Source organism: Megalobrama amblycephala, linkage group LG18, assembly GCF_018812025.1.
Source record: "Megalobrama amblycephala isolate DHTTF-2021 linkage group LG18, ASM1881202v1, whole genome shotgun sequence".
In the NCBI taxonomy this organism is placed as follows: domain Eukaryota; kingdom Metazoa; phylum Chordata; class Actinopteri; order Cypriniformes; family Xenocyprididae; genus Megalobrama; species Megalobrama amblycephala.
The window spans coordinates 25,839,278-25,858,568 of NC_063061.1; the positions used below are offsets into that span (position 1 = coordinate 25,839,278).

Here is a 19,291-nt window from a genome sequence, read left to right on the forward strand (position 1 = left end):
GTTTTATAAACACTTTTTGTTATAGGGTTAGGCAGCGCTTTGTGTGAAACTCTCTTCACATCCTGATAGCAATCAATAACAGAAGTGGTCTAAATATTAAAACATGTACATATCTTCTGTGGAAGTCTGTGGAAAATGTTCATCCAATCATTGCATTTAAAGCTGTTTTGTCTCTAATGACGCTTTGCAGAATCTGCTGTGTGAGTTCATGTATTTTGGAGGAGACGTGGCTTTGGAGAGCACTCTGAACGGAGGGTGGGATCTTATGTTTTTGCCATTGTTCTCTTTATTTACATGTTTAACAATTTTTTACAGACCTATTTTCTTTATCTAAGGTTCATTTTTTTTTTTTTTTCATTAATTCAGTGATGTGAACAGGGGAACCTCAGAGAAAGCTCTTACCAATGAGAGTCGAGCGCCCATCACCCAGAGGGTACCGCTGGTAACGGGAAACAGGAAAAGGGGGCAGGTGGGTGAGAACTGGGTGCAGCAAAGGTTCCAGACGTGAGGCAGAGGGGTCCGATGGGTAGAACAGATTAAAAATCTGAGAACAAGCTGGCCGGAGCTGAGCCACTAATAGAGATGGAAGAGAGCAACAATTCATCAGGTAATTACTTTCAAAATATATAAAAATCGCTATAAATCACATTTATTATTTAGGTAAAATTGAATTCTTTAAACATTTTAAAAATCATTTGAGTGTTTGCATGTGAAAGGGAAGCTGTTTTTACCATCAATGGCAGGTAACACAGTTCTTCTCATGGCTAGCACCAGCCCCAGTGGGCATCCCAGCAGAAAGCAGTCTGACACTTCAAACTCAAAGCAGCCTGGATTGAGGGCCTGCCTGGAGCCACACTGATCATCCTGAGACAAACTGTGAAGTAGCAGGCATGGAAAGCAAGTTATCTTCATTTATTATTAACACTTAATTAATGATTAATCTGAATTAATGCTTTAATTTTATGCTGATGTCATCATGTGCTCCCATGACAGGTCTGTTAAGACTTTAGAAGCAAGCAAGATCTTTATCCTTGACACATTCCATTGCAAACATCCATTTCAGGATAATTTCTTTAACATGGAGGCTTTCTTTAGAACCTAAATATCCAAACCAATTTATCTGAATCTTATCAATTACAAATCGATTAAGTTCAAAACAACAGCTCCCAACTGCTCATGACTGTGATATACTACAGTGATTTTTTTTTCTGCATTCTTATTATTTCAGACTGTTTATCTGTAAACTGAACAATGCAACTGAATGAGTCATTAGCATTCATAATATTCCAAGCATGCTTTGATACACTATCTAAGTGTATTTATATAATGCTGTAAAAAAATGTATGATCTGCATAAAACTCAATGTTTCAATGTTTATTCTGTCTTATGCTTATTTCTGGCTTATTCATTTTTGAACTTTGTAACTTTTAAAAAAGAAATATATAATATAATGAAGTGGTTCTATAAAAATGTAAATGAGACTTTTGACACCAGTCTTTGAAATTATTTCTGTGATTTTATTAAACAGGATGGAAGGTTTTAAAGTGAGACAAACCAACTAAAAAATCAGAAAATCAGAATTCATCAGTTTTTCCATACATCAATTTCTGCAGAATTATTAAAATAATTAAAACCTTGGTATTTGCTAGTTAAAGGTTAAAGGGTATTTATTTTTCAAAAGTCTCAATCGCCTCTTTTCCTGAAGCTGTGGTCCCGTCTGCCTTTGTCCGTCGGTGTCAATGCACCTGGAGGAGGGCTGAGGAGGCCTTGGCCCGGGCTTCCAGATGGACCAAAGTGGCGGATGTCCATCACCGGACTCCTGCTCCCCAGTATGTTTGCAGTCAGAAGATATGGCTATCCAACAAGGACCTGCACAGCAAAATCCCCATAGTTAAATCAACTCTGCTCAGAGTATATATGGTCCCTCTCTAAATAATGTTAAAGTAACACTGAAGCAGAGTTAAAGTTAATGAGATAATTAAGCAATTAATAAGGCTGTGACTGAAGTCAGTTGTAGTTCTTGTTTTTTTCTTATTTCTTCAGTGATTCTGCTTGTTAACAGCAGGTGTTCATCACTAATGCACAATCATTATTTAATTAATTGCTTAATTATCTCATTATATTTAACTCTGCTTCAGTGTTATTTTAACACTATTTAGAGAGGGACCATATGTACTCTGAGCAGAGTTGATTTAACTCTGGGGATTTTGCTGTGTGCCTCTCTGGGCACCTTCTCGTAAGCTGGCACCCAGGTTCATTGGGCCATGTCGCATCACCAAGGTCCTGAATCCGGTGGCAGTGCAGCTCAAGCTTCCTCCCACTCTTGGTCGGGTTCACCCTGTCTTTCATGTGTCCAGGGTCAAGCCTGTGTTTAGGTCCCCTCTTAATCCTGTTGATAAATACACCCGCCCCCTCATCTAGTGGATGGTTCTCCAGTTTACACTTTGGAAATCTTTTGGACGTTAGACGCCGTGGTCGGGGTTTCCAGTATCTGTTGGACTAGGAGGGCTACGGTCCTGAGGAAAGGAGTTCGATTCCGACTTGGGATATTCTGGACCAGACTCTGATTGAGGACTTCCGTCAGTGATGATGCTAGGATCTGTCCCTGATGAGAGGCTCTTTCGTGGTCCTGTGGACTTTGATTTGGGCTTTTGTGTTCCTTTGTTTTTCCCTGTGCTCAGTGAGAGCTACATAAACTTTTCTGTTACCTACAACTGAATCAGCATTTTTTCTCTGACAGAGAGAGCTAAGCGGGAAGGCCTGAAAACAGACGCAGATGCTGCTTTGATTCCGCTTTGATTTTCCATGTGAGTAAAACTGAGTTTGAGTGTCATTGATTGTCTGGGTCTGCTGTGCTGTTGGCGACTAACAACAAACACTTGTTTGTACTTACTCTTGTGTACTGTACATACATTTTTTGTGCTTCCTTGTCATTCGTTCATCTGCGCTTTATTTTTCATGAAGCATTTTGTTGCGCATCAGCTGTAATAAACAGACATCCACTCTCGCATTGCGCATGTAACAGTGGCCAGATAGTAAGAGTTGAGAAGGTAAACCACTGCGCACTGACGACCGCTAGAGAATGCAGTGTTTGGCATCATTGTTAGTGCACTCGCCTTGCCTGCCAGCAGTGGAAAGGCCAGGGTTCGAGATCGACTCGGAGCAGGGTTGTTAGAATTGGAGAGTGAGTTTTGGAGGCAGAGCAATAAAGAGAGCGGTGGGTTTGTTTGGGTTGATTTCAAATATCAACAATGTCCAACAGCATTGCTGAAAAAATACATACACCACCTTTAAAGTATATTTCAAAAGACTAACAGGGTGGTAAGTGAAAGTGAACACAAAGGAAATGTCTTGCTTACTAATGTAACCTCTGTTCCCTGAAGGAGGGAATTGAGACGTTATGTCATGACAACTGACAAATTGGGATCTCGCCTGAGAGCCCAATCACCTTTGAGTATAAATAAAACAAGCCAATGGACATTGGCAGGTGAAATTAGCATCGCAAACCACACCCCGCAAAGTGGGTTTGAATGGAAGTGTACTAAATTCACCTATTCAAGTTTTGCGCTGAGGAGACGAGACTGAGTCCTGTCCATTTCAGCGGTGGTACAGCAATTGTGGCGACGAGACGTAACATCTCCTTTCCCTCTTTCAGGGAACGGGGGTTACATCTGTAACCCAGACGTTCCCTGTCAGACTCCATGCAGTGTGCGCTAGGTGGGGAACTTAACTTTTTAGCAGATAAGCGCTCGTATCCCATCCTAGGAGGGGAGTGGCGCAGCAAGTGAGACACCAAGTGGGTCCCCCAACATACTAGCTACTTGGAGCCAGTACACAGGAGGACACAAGCTCTATACAGAGATTGTAAAACCTAGCAAATATGTTGGGTGTCTCCCAACCCTGTCTGTCAACAAGGCACCATGCACCAATGCCCAGGATGCAACGCTCTGAGTGGAGTGAGCCCTCACCCCAAGGGGGCATGGCTGGTCTTGAGCCTGATATGCCAAGTCTATGCCATCAACTATCCAAACCTCTTCTTGGAGACAGCCTTTTCCTTTTGCTGGTTTCCGTAACAGACAAAGAGCTGGTCTGAGGTCCTGAAGCTCTGGGTGCGGTCCACGTACAAACACAAAGTGCAAATGGGACAGAGCAGAGCAAGGGCTGGGTCTGCCTCCTACGGGGGCAGCGCTTGCAGGTTCACCACCTGATCCCTGAAGGGAACCTCGGGCACATATCCAGGATCATGTGAGAGTTGGCTGGCATGAATTCCAAGCATGATTCGTTGAACAAAAAAGCCTGCAGGTCTTCTACCCTCTTAACAGAAGTTAGCGCAGTTAGAAGCGTTGTCTAGAGAGACAGGAACTTAAGCTCCACCAACTGCAGCAGCTCAAAGGGCGCTCTCTACAAGGCTGACAAGTCCAAGGAGAAGTCCCAAGAGGACTGTCCATCAGCACTGTAAGGTACGTCAAAGGTGCTGGGCGGGAGTTGGTCCTGGATGGGATGACCCCACCAGGTGGCTGCATTTTACTGGCATGCACCGCAAATGCACACTCCTCCTGGGGATTGAACCTGCCATGAACCCCCTGACCACCGAATAATTCTGGCTCAGCATGCTTATGCCCAGGCATGTTAGACAGCAGCCATGACCATGAGATGAGAACAGGAAACGACCACATTCAGAAATGCATGGACAGAGAGGTGTCTTTAAAAAGACGCTTGCCGTCTGCTTGCTCTTTAAGTGAAAAAGCTCTTTTAACGCTGAGGTGCCCAGGGGAACGGCTGCTGTACAGCGTGCAAGACTGTTTTGATAAGCCTGCAGCACAAGTGCTCTTTTAGATGAACTGCAATAAATGCAGAGGAAAGCTTTTTCAGTAGCATCCACCACTGACGCGCCGTCACACCAGCACTCTCTGGAGAGCTTCTTCCTGGTTGTTGTACACACTCAAACAATGATTGCAGAGCAAAATTGTGAGAAATGCTTATCTCCTAAATGAAAGCTTGAATGGGTGAGTTAAGCACATTTTCATTCATACCCACTTCGTGGGGTGTGGTTCGCGATGCAAATCTCACCAGCCAATGTCCATTGGCTTGATTTGTTTACACTCAAAGGTGATTGGGCTCTCATGTGAGATCCCAATTCATCAGTTGTACTGACGTAACGTTAAACGTGACTGACTGATAGGGAACTATAAATTAATTATATTCAAATTCATCAGGAATATTCTTGTAAATGTTTTGCTTCAACCATTTAATGAGACCTGAAAAAAATATCTATAATTTTTCTGTAATATAATTGCCAGTTTTTAAAATATAGAAATGTTCCTTATTTGCGCTTCAGGATATGACAAACATGAACACATTTGCACCAGCTAAATTTGTGAAATTATTATTAAGTTCATCCATGTTTACTCATAGACATATGATGGGGGTGGGTTACTTTTCAGTAAGCAGTGACTATTCTATAAAATGACTACACATGTCTGTGAAGCAATGATAAAACCTAAATCTCACCTGCTGATAAAGACCTCACGCTGACCACTGGCCACGTCTGCATCACACGAGTCACTTTGCTTACGGATGAGTGGATGGCGGACTCCAGACAGGGCATCACACGGGGTTGACACATCAATGTTGCTCTTACTCAGGCGCTTGCTGCCTCTGAGAGTGGGGCTCAGGGAGTTCACCGCACATGGCTTCTCCTGGAACATAAAAACAACCGTAACCAAGTTTACAAATGAAGACCTCTAGAATCACTATAGAGTCAAACAACACTGCCAAACACAAAGTTATGATAAATTGTAAATGAAATACAGTGCAGCAGCAGTATAAAGCCCATTAATTTTCTCCAAATTGAAACTGATTTTAACTAAATCCTCTGAGTTCATTAAGTGAGGATATATGCTTCTGTAGGGTGGGGGTCAATTTTATACCTTCACAAAATGAGCAGTTTCCTCTTTCCCTGGGTCATACATTCACTTATGGTGTTTGTGGCTCTCGTTTTCTCAGTGGTCACACACCAATACACAGCATCAGAACCTCAGTGGTGCAACACTTTCGCCTTCCCACGTTCTGCTGTACCAGGCTTGCACTCAGGTAAGTGGTCTGAACGACATCTCTGCCACTGCAGACCTTCAGACAATGGTCAGTGTTCATTTAAAACTTTTGTCATGGGTTCTCAGGGACACGAAGCCTTCCAACGTGACAGGCCTTGCCGCAGGCTCTCCGCAATGGGTAGTCTGGGCATGTGGCTAACACTTCCCAGTCTGTCATGTTGGCTGGTCAGGTCATTCCGGCTTGGCTACATAATTCAATTTGCCAGGCACCCGCCCAGACACTGTGTTCTCTTCACCTCTGTGTGAGGCAAAGACGCTGTTGTCCTGTGGCAGGAGATCATGAACATTTTAACGAAGGATGTGATACGGTCTGTCCCACTGGCCAAGATGAAGAAGGGTTTTTATAGCCCTTACTTCACTGTACCAAAGAAGGGTGGTGGTTTGAGACAAATCCTAGAACTGTAAGTAGTGAATATCATGATTTGTTTGTGGCGATAGACCTGAAGGAAACTTTCATGTTTTGATCCCTTTTGGGCAGTTCCTGTCTCCTAATGTCTTCACGAAGGTTGTGGAGGCTGCCCTTGCTCCTTTAAGGGAGCAGGGCATTTGCATTCTCAACTTCCTCAACGACTGGCTTATTTTAGCTCAGTCGCAGGAGTTGGTCTGCAAACACAGGGACCAGGTCCTTCGACACCTATCCCGACTGGGACTTTGGGTCAAATGGGAGAAGAGCAAGCTCTCCTCTGTGCAGAGCATCTCTTTTCTTGGTGTGGAGTTGGACTCAGCCACCATGACTGTGCAGCTCTCTCTGGATGTTGCAAGTGCGCTAGGCCAAGTGTCCAGGCATGTTGTTATCAGGCCAAGCGTTATCAAGCACATTAATAGAGAGGCAAAGGGAAGGAAAAGATGTGGTAGAAAAAAAGCGTACAAGCAATAGGGATAACCGCACCCTGGAGAGGATTGTGAAACAAAACCCATTAAAAAATGTGGGGGAGATTCACAAAGAGTGGACTGCAGCTAGAGTCAGTGCTTCAAGAACCACTACGCACAGACGTATGCAAGACATGGGTTTCAGCTGTCGCATTCCTTGTGTCAAGCTACTCTTGAACAACAGACAGCATCAGAAGCAACTCGCCTAGGCTAAAGACAAAAAGGACTGGACTGCTGCCGAGTGGTCCAAAGTTACGTTCTCTGATGAAAGTAAATTTTGCATTTCCTTTGGGAAATCAGGGTCCCAGAGTCTGGAGGAAGAGAGGAGAGGCACACAATCCATGTTGCTTGAGGTCCAGTGTAAGGTTTCCACAGTCAGTGATGGTTTGGGGTGCCATGTCATCTGCTGGTGTTGGTCCACTGTGTTTTCTGAGGTCCAAGGTCAACGCAGCCATATACCAGGAAGTTATAGAGCACTTCATGCTTCCTGCTGCTGACCAACTTTATGGAGATGCAGATTTCATTTTCCAACAGAACTTGGCACCTGCACACAGTGCCAAAGCTACCAGTACCTGGTTTAAGGACCATGGTATCCCTGTTCTTAATTGGCCAGCAAACCCGCCTGACCTTAACCCCATAGAAAATCTAAGGGGTTAGTGTGAAGAGGAAGATGCGATATGCCAGACCCAACAATGCAGAAGAGCTGAAGGCCACTATCAGAGCAACCTGGGCTCTCATAACACCTGAGCAGTGCCACAGACTGATCGACTCCATGCCACGCCGCATTGCTGCAGTAATTCAGGCAAAAGGAGCCCCAACTAAGTATTGAGTGCTGTACATGTTCATACTTTTCAGTTGGCCAAGATTTCTAAAAATCCTTTCTTTTGTATTGGTCTTAAGTAATATTCTAATTTTCTGAGATACTGAATTTGGGATTTTCCTTAGTTGTCAGTTATAAATTTAAAAGAAATAAACATTTGAAATATATCAGTCTGTGTGTAATGAATGAATATAATATACAAGTTTCACTTTGAATGGAATTAGTGAAATAAATCAACTTTTTGATGATATTCTAATTACATGAACAGCACCTGTATAATCTCCAAATGAAGCCAGTTTCATCTCAAGTTTTCAGTGATATCGGGTAAATCTTGACAAACTGGCTGGGTGTAGAGCTTGCATTAGCACTTTCCACTCCGTAAGGTGATAACATGTGCTCTTAGGTCTATTTCAGTTCCCCCATTGATGGTGAACCCTAGGCCATCTCTCTCCATCATTTTAGCACCTTCTGGTAGATGAGTTTGGTGGAGGAACTCGTTACCAGTCCCATTACTCATGAAGCTGCCCTTTTTAGGTGAGCCCTTGTAGTGTGGCTGGTGCTCCATATGTAGTGGTTCCCTTTAGTGATCTCATACAATGTTTTCCACTGTTCAGTTTCCCTCTCGGCGAACCCAGTGTGTTTCCCTCGACAGAGCTAGCTCTTTCTCTAGTCACTGTGGGTTAGCCTCCCCCCTTGGTGGAGCACACCACAGAGGCTTTTCCCTACATAGCACTCCCCTCCTGTGTGTCCTTAGGATGTATTTCCACATGGGTACCTACCCTTTAGGTAGGATGTGGCCTCCGTAGCATTCCTATCCCCTGGGAAAGAGAATGCTTTCCAAAATTAACAACCAGGCATACACAGCTGTGCATCTCTAAGCTCATGCTTACTGCCTTAAAAGAATCAGAAGAGGCCCTACATCTGTAGTGACCTCTTGTGAGGTGAGTAGTGCTCCTTGCAGGAGGCCTGAGGTCATTTACCCTGGGCGCTGGAATGTTACGAGTGAGCATTGCTGCACTTGTCGTTGTCAGGCTTAAGCCTGCCCACATTTGCACCACACTATCTTGTGACACGGTACAGTTGTGTCGTTTATTATAGGGACCCCATATGTCGGTTTCGACATACGTCAAATGAATGACAGAAAGGGAACGTCATGGTTACGTATGGTAACCCTCATTCCCTGATGGAAGGAACACAACTCTGTAATGACCACTGAAGTGGCCGAGACGCTACCTCGGCTCCTCAGAACAAAACTGAAATGCAGCTTGCATGCTGCCGGCTTTATATACCAGTATGAACGGGCATGGCCTGGCATGCAAATTCTGCACGCCAGTTTCATTGGCCTTTTCTGATACTCTCAGAGGTGACTGGGGCTTTCAAGAGCGAATCCCATATGTTGGTTTTGACAAAACTGCCGGGACCGTTATGTCAAGGCAGAAATTGCTCACAAAGTCTGCCAAAAGTGATCTCTTTCCTCACTAGTACCACCAACCCATATCCCAATCTGTCAGTCATGCAGTCCATAACTTCCCTCACTCCCAAATTGATATATGATATGGGATTTCCTGTGCACAAGGCAGATACTACATTTATAGCATTATACAGAGACAAGATTGAAAGAAAATACCATCTAAACTTTTGTGAAGTTCCCCTCAGAGATACATTCATATAAACCCCCACCCCAATTCAATATTTTGAATTTTTTTGGGGTCTGGACAGAATGTAAAAATATGGTGTCACAAGAACATGAAGGATGACACATTTATATTTCTGGGTGAACTAATCCTTAAAGACAGGGAGAGAGCTGAGGAGGAGACAAATAGGAACAGGTGTCCTATGGCATTTAGATATGAGAACAGACAAAAAAAGCTTTGAAGGGCAGAAATGTGAAGGATTCAGTTGAGCAGACATGGATTTATGTCTGACAAAGACAGAATGACAGTCAACTTCAAACAGAAGTGAAAAACAGGAGTTCAGGGCGGTTTTGTGTGTGTGAATGTTCATCTGTACCTTTAGACTCTCTGTACTGTTGTTCGTGCTGCCACCCTCAGGGCTTCTGTGTTGCTCGTCACCGCTGAAACACAAGGCGTCAAAACAAAGGACACCACCAACACAGTCTGCAACCAGGCACACCTGAAACAAGCATACAACACAGTATGTGCAAGAGACAGAAAACTTGTTTTCCCATTTGAAGATTATTTGAGTTATTTATTATACAGAGCTCTTAAAGGGTTAGTTCACCTCAAAATGAAAATTCTGTCATAATTTACTCACCCTCATGTTGTTCCAAATCCATAAGACTTTCATTCATCTTCAGAAAACAAAAGAAATCTGAGAGATTTCTGTCCCTCCATTTGAGGTTTATTCACCCAAAATGCAAAACGCTCATAAAGAGATCGTAAAATAAATCCATATGAATCGAACAGCTTCATCCAAGTCTTCTGAAGAGACACAATTACTTTATATGATGAACAGGTTTAATTTAGGATTTTATTCACATATAACTACTACATTCACTATACTTTTTTAAACTGTCAGAGGTTTGGGTGAATAGGCTTTTCAATGAAATCTCTCAGATTTCATTAAAAATATCTTCATTTATGTTTCAAAGACGAACAAAAGTCTTGTGGGTTTGGAATGACATGAGGGTGAGTAAACGATGACAGAATTTTTATTGTGGATCAACTATCAATTTAATTTTGCTCATTGACATTTCAACTCAAAATGTGTAAACAATGTTTATGATGTTCACTACATTTCCAATTTTAAAACAAGAAAAACTTAAAGATACTTTAATAGCATACTGAAACGCTATTTTATGTAGAGTTTAGGGGAGTTGAATTCTTCGAACTTTTAGGAAAGCTTCAGCTTCTGCTACACATTATCAGGCTGGTGAAGTCATCCTAAAGATAAAACTGGTAAATATGTTTATATGTCTATTGATAAACCAATTTCTGAAAAAGAAATATCAGAAGGTCAAGTCCTGACTGGACGAAGGAGGAGCTGGGGACGGAGGAGGGTAATTAGCTCTTGAACAATGCGATAAAGCTGCTGATAATACTGAATGGACCATATATATACGAATTTGGTGATAGGCATCATATTCCTATAGGTCAATGTGAATCAGCTGAGTGTCAGCTGATGCAAGCTTGACTAACGTGACCTGCCAGAATTAACGCCATATGTTTGATAAGTTAATGTCAGCTATTTAACCTATAAATAGCTGACATTAAAATTCTATAAAAGTGGACCACAGCCCACTATAAGGAGAATAATCCTGGAATGTTTTCCTCAAAAACCTTAATTTCTTTTCGACTGAAGAAAGAAGGGACATGGACATCTTGGATGACATGGGGGTGAGTAAATTATCAGGAAAATTTCATTCGAAAGTGAACTAATCCTTTAACTAACTGCCTATTAGCATGCATATGCATATTACTAAGATATTGGCACATATTAATGCCTTATTCTGTATGACAATATTCTACATCCCTTAATCCTACCCAATACCTAAATTTAACATCTACCTTAATAACTATTATTAAGCAGTAATTAAGAGTTTGAGGCAAAAGTCGTAGTTAATAGTTAGGTAATAGTGGGAATTGGACCCTAATCTAAAGTGTGACCCCAATTACATAATTAAACAACAAGAAGCCAATTCAGAAATTATAAATACATAACATCAATTGCTCAAAGATGGTTCTTGTGTGAAAGTTCTGAGTGCAGGACTCAGGAGACTCAACACTGCATAGGGGTTTTCTGGCTACAGAATACCAATGACTCTTTTGTCACTTTCCCTTCAATACCCAGACCAGAACAAAGAAATCTTCAACTCTAAGTTGTAAAACACAGATGAACTTTTGGTTGGACAGGATCTTGTGACCCAAGGGTCACACCTTGCCAGGGATAGGAAAACATTCTCACAAGAGAACCTTGTGAGAGGCACATCCCTTTAACAGCAATCTTTCCTATAGTATAAGTGATTGCTGTGAAATTGAGACCATTTTACCAATCGCACTGAGACATTTAAATGAGACCAAATATGAAAGGGAAAAAGCAATAGATTCACAAGATGCATCATATGTGGTATATAGACATTCTTAGGCTACGTTCACATTGTCAGTCCAAATCCGATTATTTGTGTATCCGATTGGAATCTGATCTAAATTATTGACTGTCCACATTGTGTATCGCAACTGTTCAGATTCAATTTGTGTGTCCCATGCTGTTTCTTCGTTTTCTGAAATATCTGCATTGGTTTCTATGGCAATGACGTAGCGATACAAATCTACAACATGCCAATGTGCAGCCGTCGTGATGGACTACTGCGTTTTATGAGGCAGCAGCATAAATGAAGGTGGCTGTTATGTGTGGCTTTATTCTATGCTGTCGCCTCCGTTGGTTTCAAAACATGTCTCCGTTATATTGTCATTTTCTGCTCGTCCAGCACTTTACAACAACATAACTTTGTTTCCGCAGTGACTTTCAGCATGTTTTCTATAACAATGTCTGACATTTACGTTTTACGTAACGTGAGAAAATCACAAAAACCATGCAAAATCCTATCAGAGCAGTCAGACTGAAACAGATTTCCAGAAATGCAGTTTGAATAGGATTTAAAACCACATATGTAGCTCGAAACGGGTTTCATGTGATTTTTTGCCATTCACACTTGCTAAATCTGATTTCAATCAGATATGTACAAAACTCGGATTTGGACTGACAGTCTGAATGTAGCCTTATTGAACTTTCAGCCTTTCAGGGTGAATGGAAAAGGAGTGAGGAGAGGGGAGTTCAGCATGGGTGAGCAGAGAAGATTAGGCAAATGTATTTATGTTCAGTCTTATCCGGAATTTTGGTCTTACATGAGCATTCACCTACATGAGTCCAATCACATGTTGAACAATGCACACCAATACCAATAATACATACAAAATAATAATATTGGCCAATAACCAATATGTTTACCTGTCCTGTGAAGCCCACACCCTCTGGGGACTGAAGAAAGTTTCGGTAAACCTGATTGGCCTGAGCAATGACTGCTGCTACAGCATTCTGGTAAAGAGGGGCAGCGATAGCAAGGATGGGAAGAGCGGCCAGCGGCAAATGATCCACACTGCTGGACACACAGGTTTCATCGTAGCTGTATGGATTCAAGCTACAGGAAGACAAAAGGCAAAATTTGTAATATGGCAAAATTATGTTTGAATAGCTAACCTCTTGCACTGTGGACATTTTACATGAAGTTCCCATTTTTTGTATTGTGTCACTAAGGGCGTCTTTTAGCGACCCTTTTGATTGTGGGTGTTTTTCTGTCGTTGTTTTTTGGGGGGCTTTTCTAGGTTTTGTGCTTTTTTGTTTGTTTGTTTAGAGTTACTGTTTCCTTTCATGTTAATTTTGCTCACCTGCCCCATGTTATGATGCAGCAACGATATTGTTATGTAACTATTGCTGTTGAGAGTCTGTTTAATCTATTTGTCTAGCAGCTTTCTCAGACTGTCTTATGCAATTTCCACCCAAGAATAACAAGAGCTAGAGAAAACTGCCAGGTCAAATCTGATTGTTTTAGATTGCATACTTTACAAACAAAGTTCACAAACAAACATTATAAACAAACTTGCAATCAAACTTCACAAACAAATTTTACAAACACACTTTACAAAGTTCACAATCAAATTTTACAAAGAAACTTCAAAAAACAAACAACTGTCATTCATTTAGGAATTGGTTGGACTACACTGGTCATGATGTATGGTTTTGATTCACTAACATCTCATTATAGTCATATGCTCAGAAATCGGTTACACTACACTAGAGTGTATAGAGTGGAGTTTGATTCACTAAAAAGAACTGGCTCGTTTGTTCGGGAATTGATTGATTGTATATTTGTGATGGTTAACACTTTATATCTTGTAACTGACTAAAAAACACTTTGGTACAAGTAATTGCAAAAAAAATTCAGAAAAGCTATAACTTGTTGGTCTTAATTTGTTATAATTTGTAGCATAATTTGTTTGCAGATGCCACTTGATTTGATATTTTCTTATCTAATGCAATACGATTCATACTATTCAACAGTGGTTTAGGTGAATATTATATATAGGCTACTATTTGGGGCTGATGTATATAGTTCTACTGATGTTCAAAGTCTATACAGTCTTCAAAAGTCTATATCTTGTACATTGATGTAAATATCATATTCAGATACCGAATGTTGCCTATTAATATGATATGCACATTTGATATGCAGATTGATTTAGATGTATTTTTTAGCTAAATGTGCTTTAAAGGATAGTTCAGAGGTGGAGATCAGGTCATCCCTTAGGAAACAGGAGTCTCTTTATCTGAAAGAGCTGAATGTCTAATTAGCATACTAAAGCTCCTCTAACTTTAATCAGGCCAGTTTCCTGTCACAGAATGTGGCGGTTTGATTAATAGCTTGGAGCTGTTAAAATACTTTTAATGTTTTCCTTTTTGCCTGCATCAACAGCGACAGTTATTCCTATGAGACAATGATGGAAGTTGTGTCTGTAATCAGACACAAAGTGATTGCTAAACAGGTGATTCCTTCAAAATAGAGGGAACAATTATTTGAATAAAGTAGAAAAAATCATGGGAAAATGTTGAATGACTTGCGCATGATAATTATGCCCTTTATATGAGCAATGAGGCTTATTCTCTGTATTTGATGACCAAAATCATTATAATTCTTGTCTGGATGTTCCCTTCAGCACAGAATTGAAAATAGCAAGAGGCTACAAAGAAAATGTCCAAATGTCATCATGTAAAATTAATAGTGCTTTGACTGGGCATGTGGCCTTATGTGCTCCTGCTCCAGTGTTTCTGACAGAGACACGCGATTCTGACACATTTCAACCTCTCTGTATGATGTTTAATAAGGAGCTCTGGGTATTGCCTGGAGTGGACCTGCTTTATTTTATCATTTAATGGAAGTAAATTAACCTTTGTTGTTTTCTGGGAACAACTGAACGTTTTACATAGAAATGGTCATTTTCCCCTAGGTGTTTTAAAGTCTTTAAAATACATTTCATTTTCAAGTCTCTCTGATCTAAAATGTTCATGCTGGCAGCTTAGCATGACTCCAAAGGGCAGATCAATATGTTCATTTAACTGTCAGTTAGAGTTGAGAATATAATGTGAGAACTGAAATGGTCAGGTAAGAGCTTGCGATTCTAAAATATTGGCATCTGATTATTTGTCATCTGGCATCTGTTAATTGGTTCATGGATTGGGATGGGCATTTAAAGGAATTTAACAAACATGGTTCCATTAAATTCTATTTTGTAATTTTGAGTAAGAAAAATTTGGAAAAAAAGAAATGCAATTCCATTGCCAAACATTTTTAATAGAAAATTCTTACAAATTCTTTTTAGCTGTATAATATGACAAAATGAATAATGTGTATCTTTCTGCAAAGTATCATATGAAAAGCCAGATTGTAAAAATATTAGTCTTAAGCTGTAAATGTTTGCTTCACAACCACTATTTGTTTAGGAATCTACAGTACAGTACTACAGGTTTTGACTGACTAAAAAGAACCAACTCATGAGAGTCTTTTGTTCAAGAATCGATTGGACTACAGTGGTCATGCAGCATGGATTTGATACACTAAAAAGAACAAGCTCATTAGAGTAATTTGTATGTGATTTGGTAGGACTACACTGGCTGTGCTGTATGAGATAGATTCACTAAAAAGAACCAGCTCATTACAGTAATTTATTTGGTAATTGGCTGGACTAAACTGTTCATGCTGCATAAGATTGATTCACTAAAAAAGAATTGGTTCATTAAAGTAATTTGTTCTGGAATCAGTTGGACTACACTGGTCATGCTACATGGTTAATTCACTAAAAAACTACCAGCTCTTTGTTTGTGAATCGGGTTGGACTACACTGGTCATGCTGAATGGTTTTGATTCAAGAAGATGAACCGTCTCATTTGAGTCATTTGTTTTGGAAGTGGTCGACAACACTGGTCATGCTGTATGAGATTGATCCACTAAAAAGAGCTGGCTCATTAGTGTAATGCTCAGGTTAAATGACAAAGAAGAAGAAGATGAGGGAATATGCACACAAGAATCATCTAAAGCCAACATGCAAGACAGCGTGTAACTAGGGATGTACCAGTATCGGTATTGGCCCGATACCAAGCTCATGTACTTGTACTCGTACTCGTAAAAATACCCTCGATACCAAAGACCAATACCTAACTTGACATAACACCAAATTTTCCGTGCACAGAGACACCGACAGCAGCAGCAGAAGCCTCAGAGGTGTGGAAATACTTCAAAATTAATGACAATACACACATTGTGAACTGCATGCTTTCAATCCCAATTTGTTATCGATTAGTGAAGGCGGGATAGGCAGAATCGCGCTGAATGACACAGACCAGAAGTGCTCTCTCTCTCTCGCATGCGCGTCTTTCTTTCTTGCCTGTGATCCCAGTTCTCACAGACAGCGAGCGATCAGTTCTCCTCGCGCCTGAATGGTCAAATGCACACATAGTTGCCAAAATGTCCATCGTGTGGAGTATCTCATGTAAATACAGTCTGTTATGGCTAAAGTGGACGTAAACATTTGGGTGAAAACAGGATATATTTCAGTATCCATGGATTTGGCCTTGTATTCTTACGGAATGAACGCAGTGCCAGTTCCATTTTTTCCGTAAGTAGAATAAGGAAGGCGTAGGACATACAGCGTAAGCTTTTTGAAGAATATGAAAGTGCGGTTTTGGCAGAAGCCCTCTCCTCTCTTCCCACCTTCTACACTCCCACTTTTCCACAGCTTTATACACCCATTTCTTGAGTCTTTTTCAAATCTGAGGTGTGAATGACCAGTGCTAAAACAGGGGGTTTTATGACACTTTAAATGAGTAAAAATTAAAAGTGGACCCTATAAAATGTCAGGTGAAAGTTTGCAATTCTGACACTGAAAACCCATACAAGGCTAAACATTAACTGAGATAATAGTTACTGAGCTAGCATGAGTGTTTCAGCATGAACATAATCATTACAAAGAATTAGCATATTAGGCTTTACATTTTTGTTTCAACATCTTACTTTGAAACCAGGGAGAAGGCATCAGCACACACGGACGGGCAGGGCACCAGTCTGACCAACATGCTGTCTGCTGCTGCTTGGAAGTGCGCCCGAGCCACACGCTCCAACACGGACGCCAGAGTGGCAGTATCACCCTCCTTCCCTCCAGGGTCACCACCTCCAGAATCCAAGATATGACCTCCATGAATCACCAGGATGAGTAATTGCGTCCTGCACTTCCTCTGCAGGAGGGTGAAAGATGAAATGAGTAAAAACTGAAAGAATAATTCAATGTGATTAGAAGTGGGATGATAAGGACTAACCTCCATGTCTTCCAAGCCATCCACACTGCTCTGTGGCGCGCATCGAGGGTGCCGCAGCCTGTACAGGCTCTCTAGTGGTCAACGAGAGACAGACAGAAATAGCGAGAGATAGAACTGACTTAATGGTGCTCTGCAGTGAGGCAGCAGTTTCCACCTCAAACCATCCATCTAATTGATGACTGATGGGACAGTCATATTTCGCTAAGAAGAACCTTGTTCTCTCTTCCCCAAATTGGCAAAGGTCTACTAGTTATTGCACTCTAACACTATTTACTTACACGCAAAGCTACATACAATATTGTGTATAAAGAAATAAAGAAGTACTTGTTTTCTTTAAAGAAGTACTTGTTTTAATTGACACCCAGAAAACGACAGGATTTACAAAGTGGGGATCTATGACGTCAAAGGGCAGCAAGCACCGCCTCTGCAGAAGAAGATCAAAGCCTACTTCATTTCTGCCTGTTTAGCCCTGCCCACCGATTCACGCATGACATGCAATAGAATAGGTAGCCTAAGCAAAGAGCTTAGAACCCAAGCGGCGACACTTTGATACTTTTTGGGTAACAACCACTAGATGGCGTTCCGGTAGCGCGGCTGCCATTATGGGGTGAAAATACTAACTGGACCATAGAATCCTTCACATCTTCTCAATTTAACTGCCAAATCAGAAGCGCAATAGCACAGTTTTTTAAATTAAGTCATCAGTAAATTGTATGGCTCCTACACTGTAAAAAAAAAAAAATCCTAATTTGATTTTTTACGGTCATTTTCTTTTCTTTTAAATTATACTCAAAACTCTAAAAAATTACAATGTATGTAAATTAACAACTCAGCTGTTATTTTATGTGTTATGACATTAATGAAAAATTACAGTAATTCACATTCTCATTCACATTCATTACTGTATTTTTTATACCGTATTTTTTCTGTTTTCTTAAATTACAAACAAATATAAAATTACAAAAGATAATCAGTAATTAAACAGTAACAAAACAGTTAAATGGTAAAACGGTCAAATGAATGGCAGCCAAAAAACCCTGTAGAATTAAAGTAAAATATCCTAATTTAAATAAACCGAAAAACGCTGTTATTTGACAGGTATTTCCTGAATTATTACAATCAAATACCTTCACTTTAAAAAGTGTTAAAAAAAAAAGGTCAATCAACAAAGCTTTTTTGTGACTTTAGTAGCTTGTTTTGTGACGTTGTGAGTTGATCTGAGTTTCTTGTTGTTTTTGTTTGTTTTTTGTTGAGATTCATATGCTGATTCTTGATGTCTGTGTGAGCCTGCATGACCTTGACAGAAAAAGCAGGTTCAGTCAGAGAAATACTAATGTTAAAGTGTCAAGGGTCAAGAGCTCAACTAAAGCAAGCACTGACCACCAGAATGGTGACTTCAAACTTTATTATTTTATTCAATAAAACATCAACATCTAAACCTCTGTTAATTCTCAATAAGAACTTTAATATGAAATAAAGTCTGGATTGTAGTGAAGATGCTGAGATCTTGAGAGATCTGTTAGTGTTTCATGTTCTGTTGAGATTTAGAGGGTTTCTATCGTGTGTTTTGTGGGTCACCATCATGCTGAAGAGTAGAGCCTGTGCTTCAGTCCAGGATGAGCCAGAAAACGTCAATGTTATGCTGCATGTTGCTTTATTTCAGAGGCAGTAACATATAGTTACAGTCATTCATGTGTGTTCTTTCTGGTCAAATACAAGAGATTTAACGGACATTAGACAACACTGCAAAATCAAGTTGTTTATTGTCCAACATTCCCAATTTTTCTAATGCATCTTCTTAATTTAATTTCATATGTTATTAATTTAGTTTTTATAATGCTAACACTTGAACTTGAAGATTTTCAACCCAAACTGACTAGAGAGCAAAGGTTTTGTGAAAAAAGTTGAAGACTTAAACACAAAGTGTGTAAAATAAACTGTAAAAAGGATCTGATGATCACTAGTGATAGTATTTTATTCTGTGTTGTCATCATTCAGGTTGGATTTCAGCTTGTACGTTTTTTTTTGTTTGTTTTTTAAATAAAGCAGCTGATAGAAACTAGTGGACTGCCGACTCGCTTTCACCACAAAATGGCAGAAACGC

General features: G+C 40.4%; 1 protein-coding gene across 1 annotated transcript in view; it reads right to left on the reverse strand.

The window, feature by feature from the left end:
- Positions 1–385: 385 nt before the first annotated feature.
- The window catches only part of LOC125252292 (membrane-associated phosphatidylinositol transfer protein 3-like), a 77,045-nt gene continuing 58,139 nt past the window's right edge, over positions 386–19,291 (reverse strand). The window contains exons 4-10 of the mRNA XM_048165478.1: positions 17,188–17,258; positions 16,886–17,106; positions 12,772–12,961; positions 9,814–9,936; positions 5,512–5,699; positions 732–874; positions 386–573 (exon numbers count right to left, since the gene is read on the reverse strand). Of these exons, the coding sequence (XP_048021435.1) occupies positions 386–573; positions 732–874; positions 5,512–5,699; positions 9,814–9,936; positions 12,772–12,961; positions 16,886–17,106; positions 17,188–17,258 (1,124 nt within the window). The remainder of the gene's footprint in view (positions 574–731; positions 875–5,511; positions 5,700–9,813; positions 9,937–12,771; positions 12,962–16,885; positions 17,107–17,187; positions 17,259–19,291) is intronic.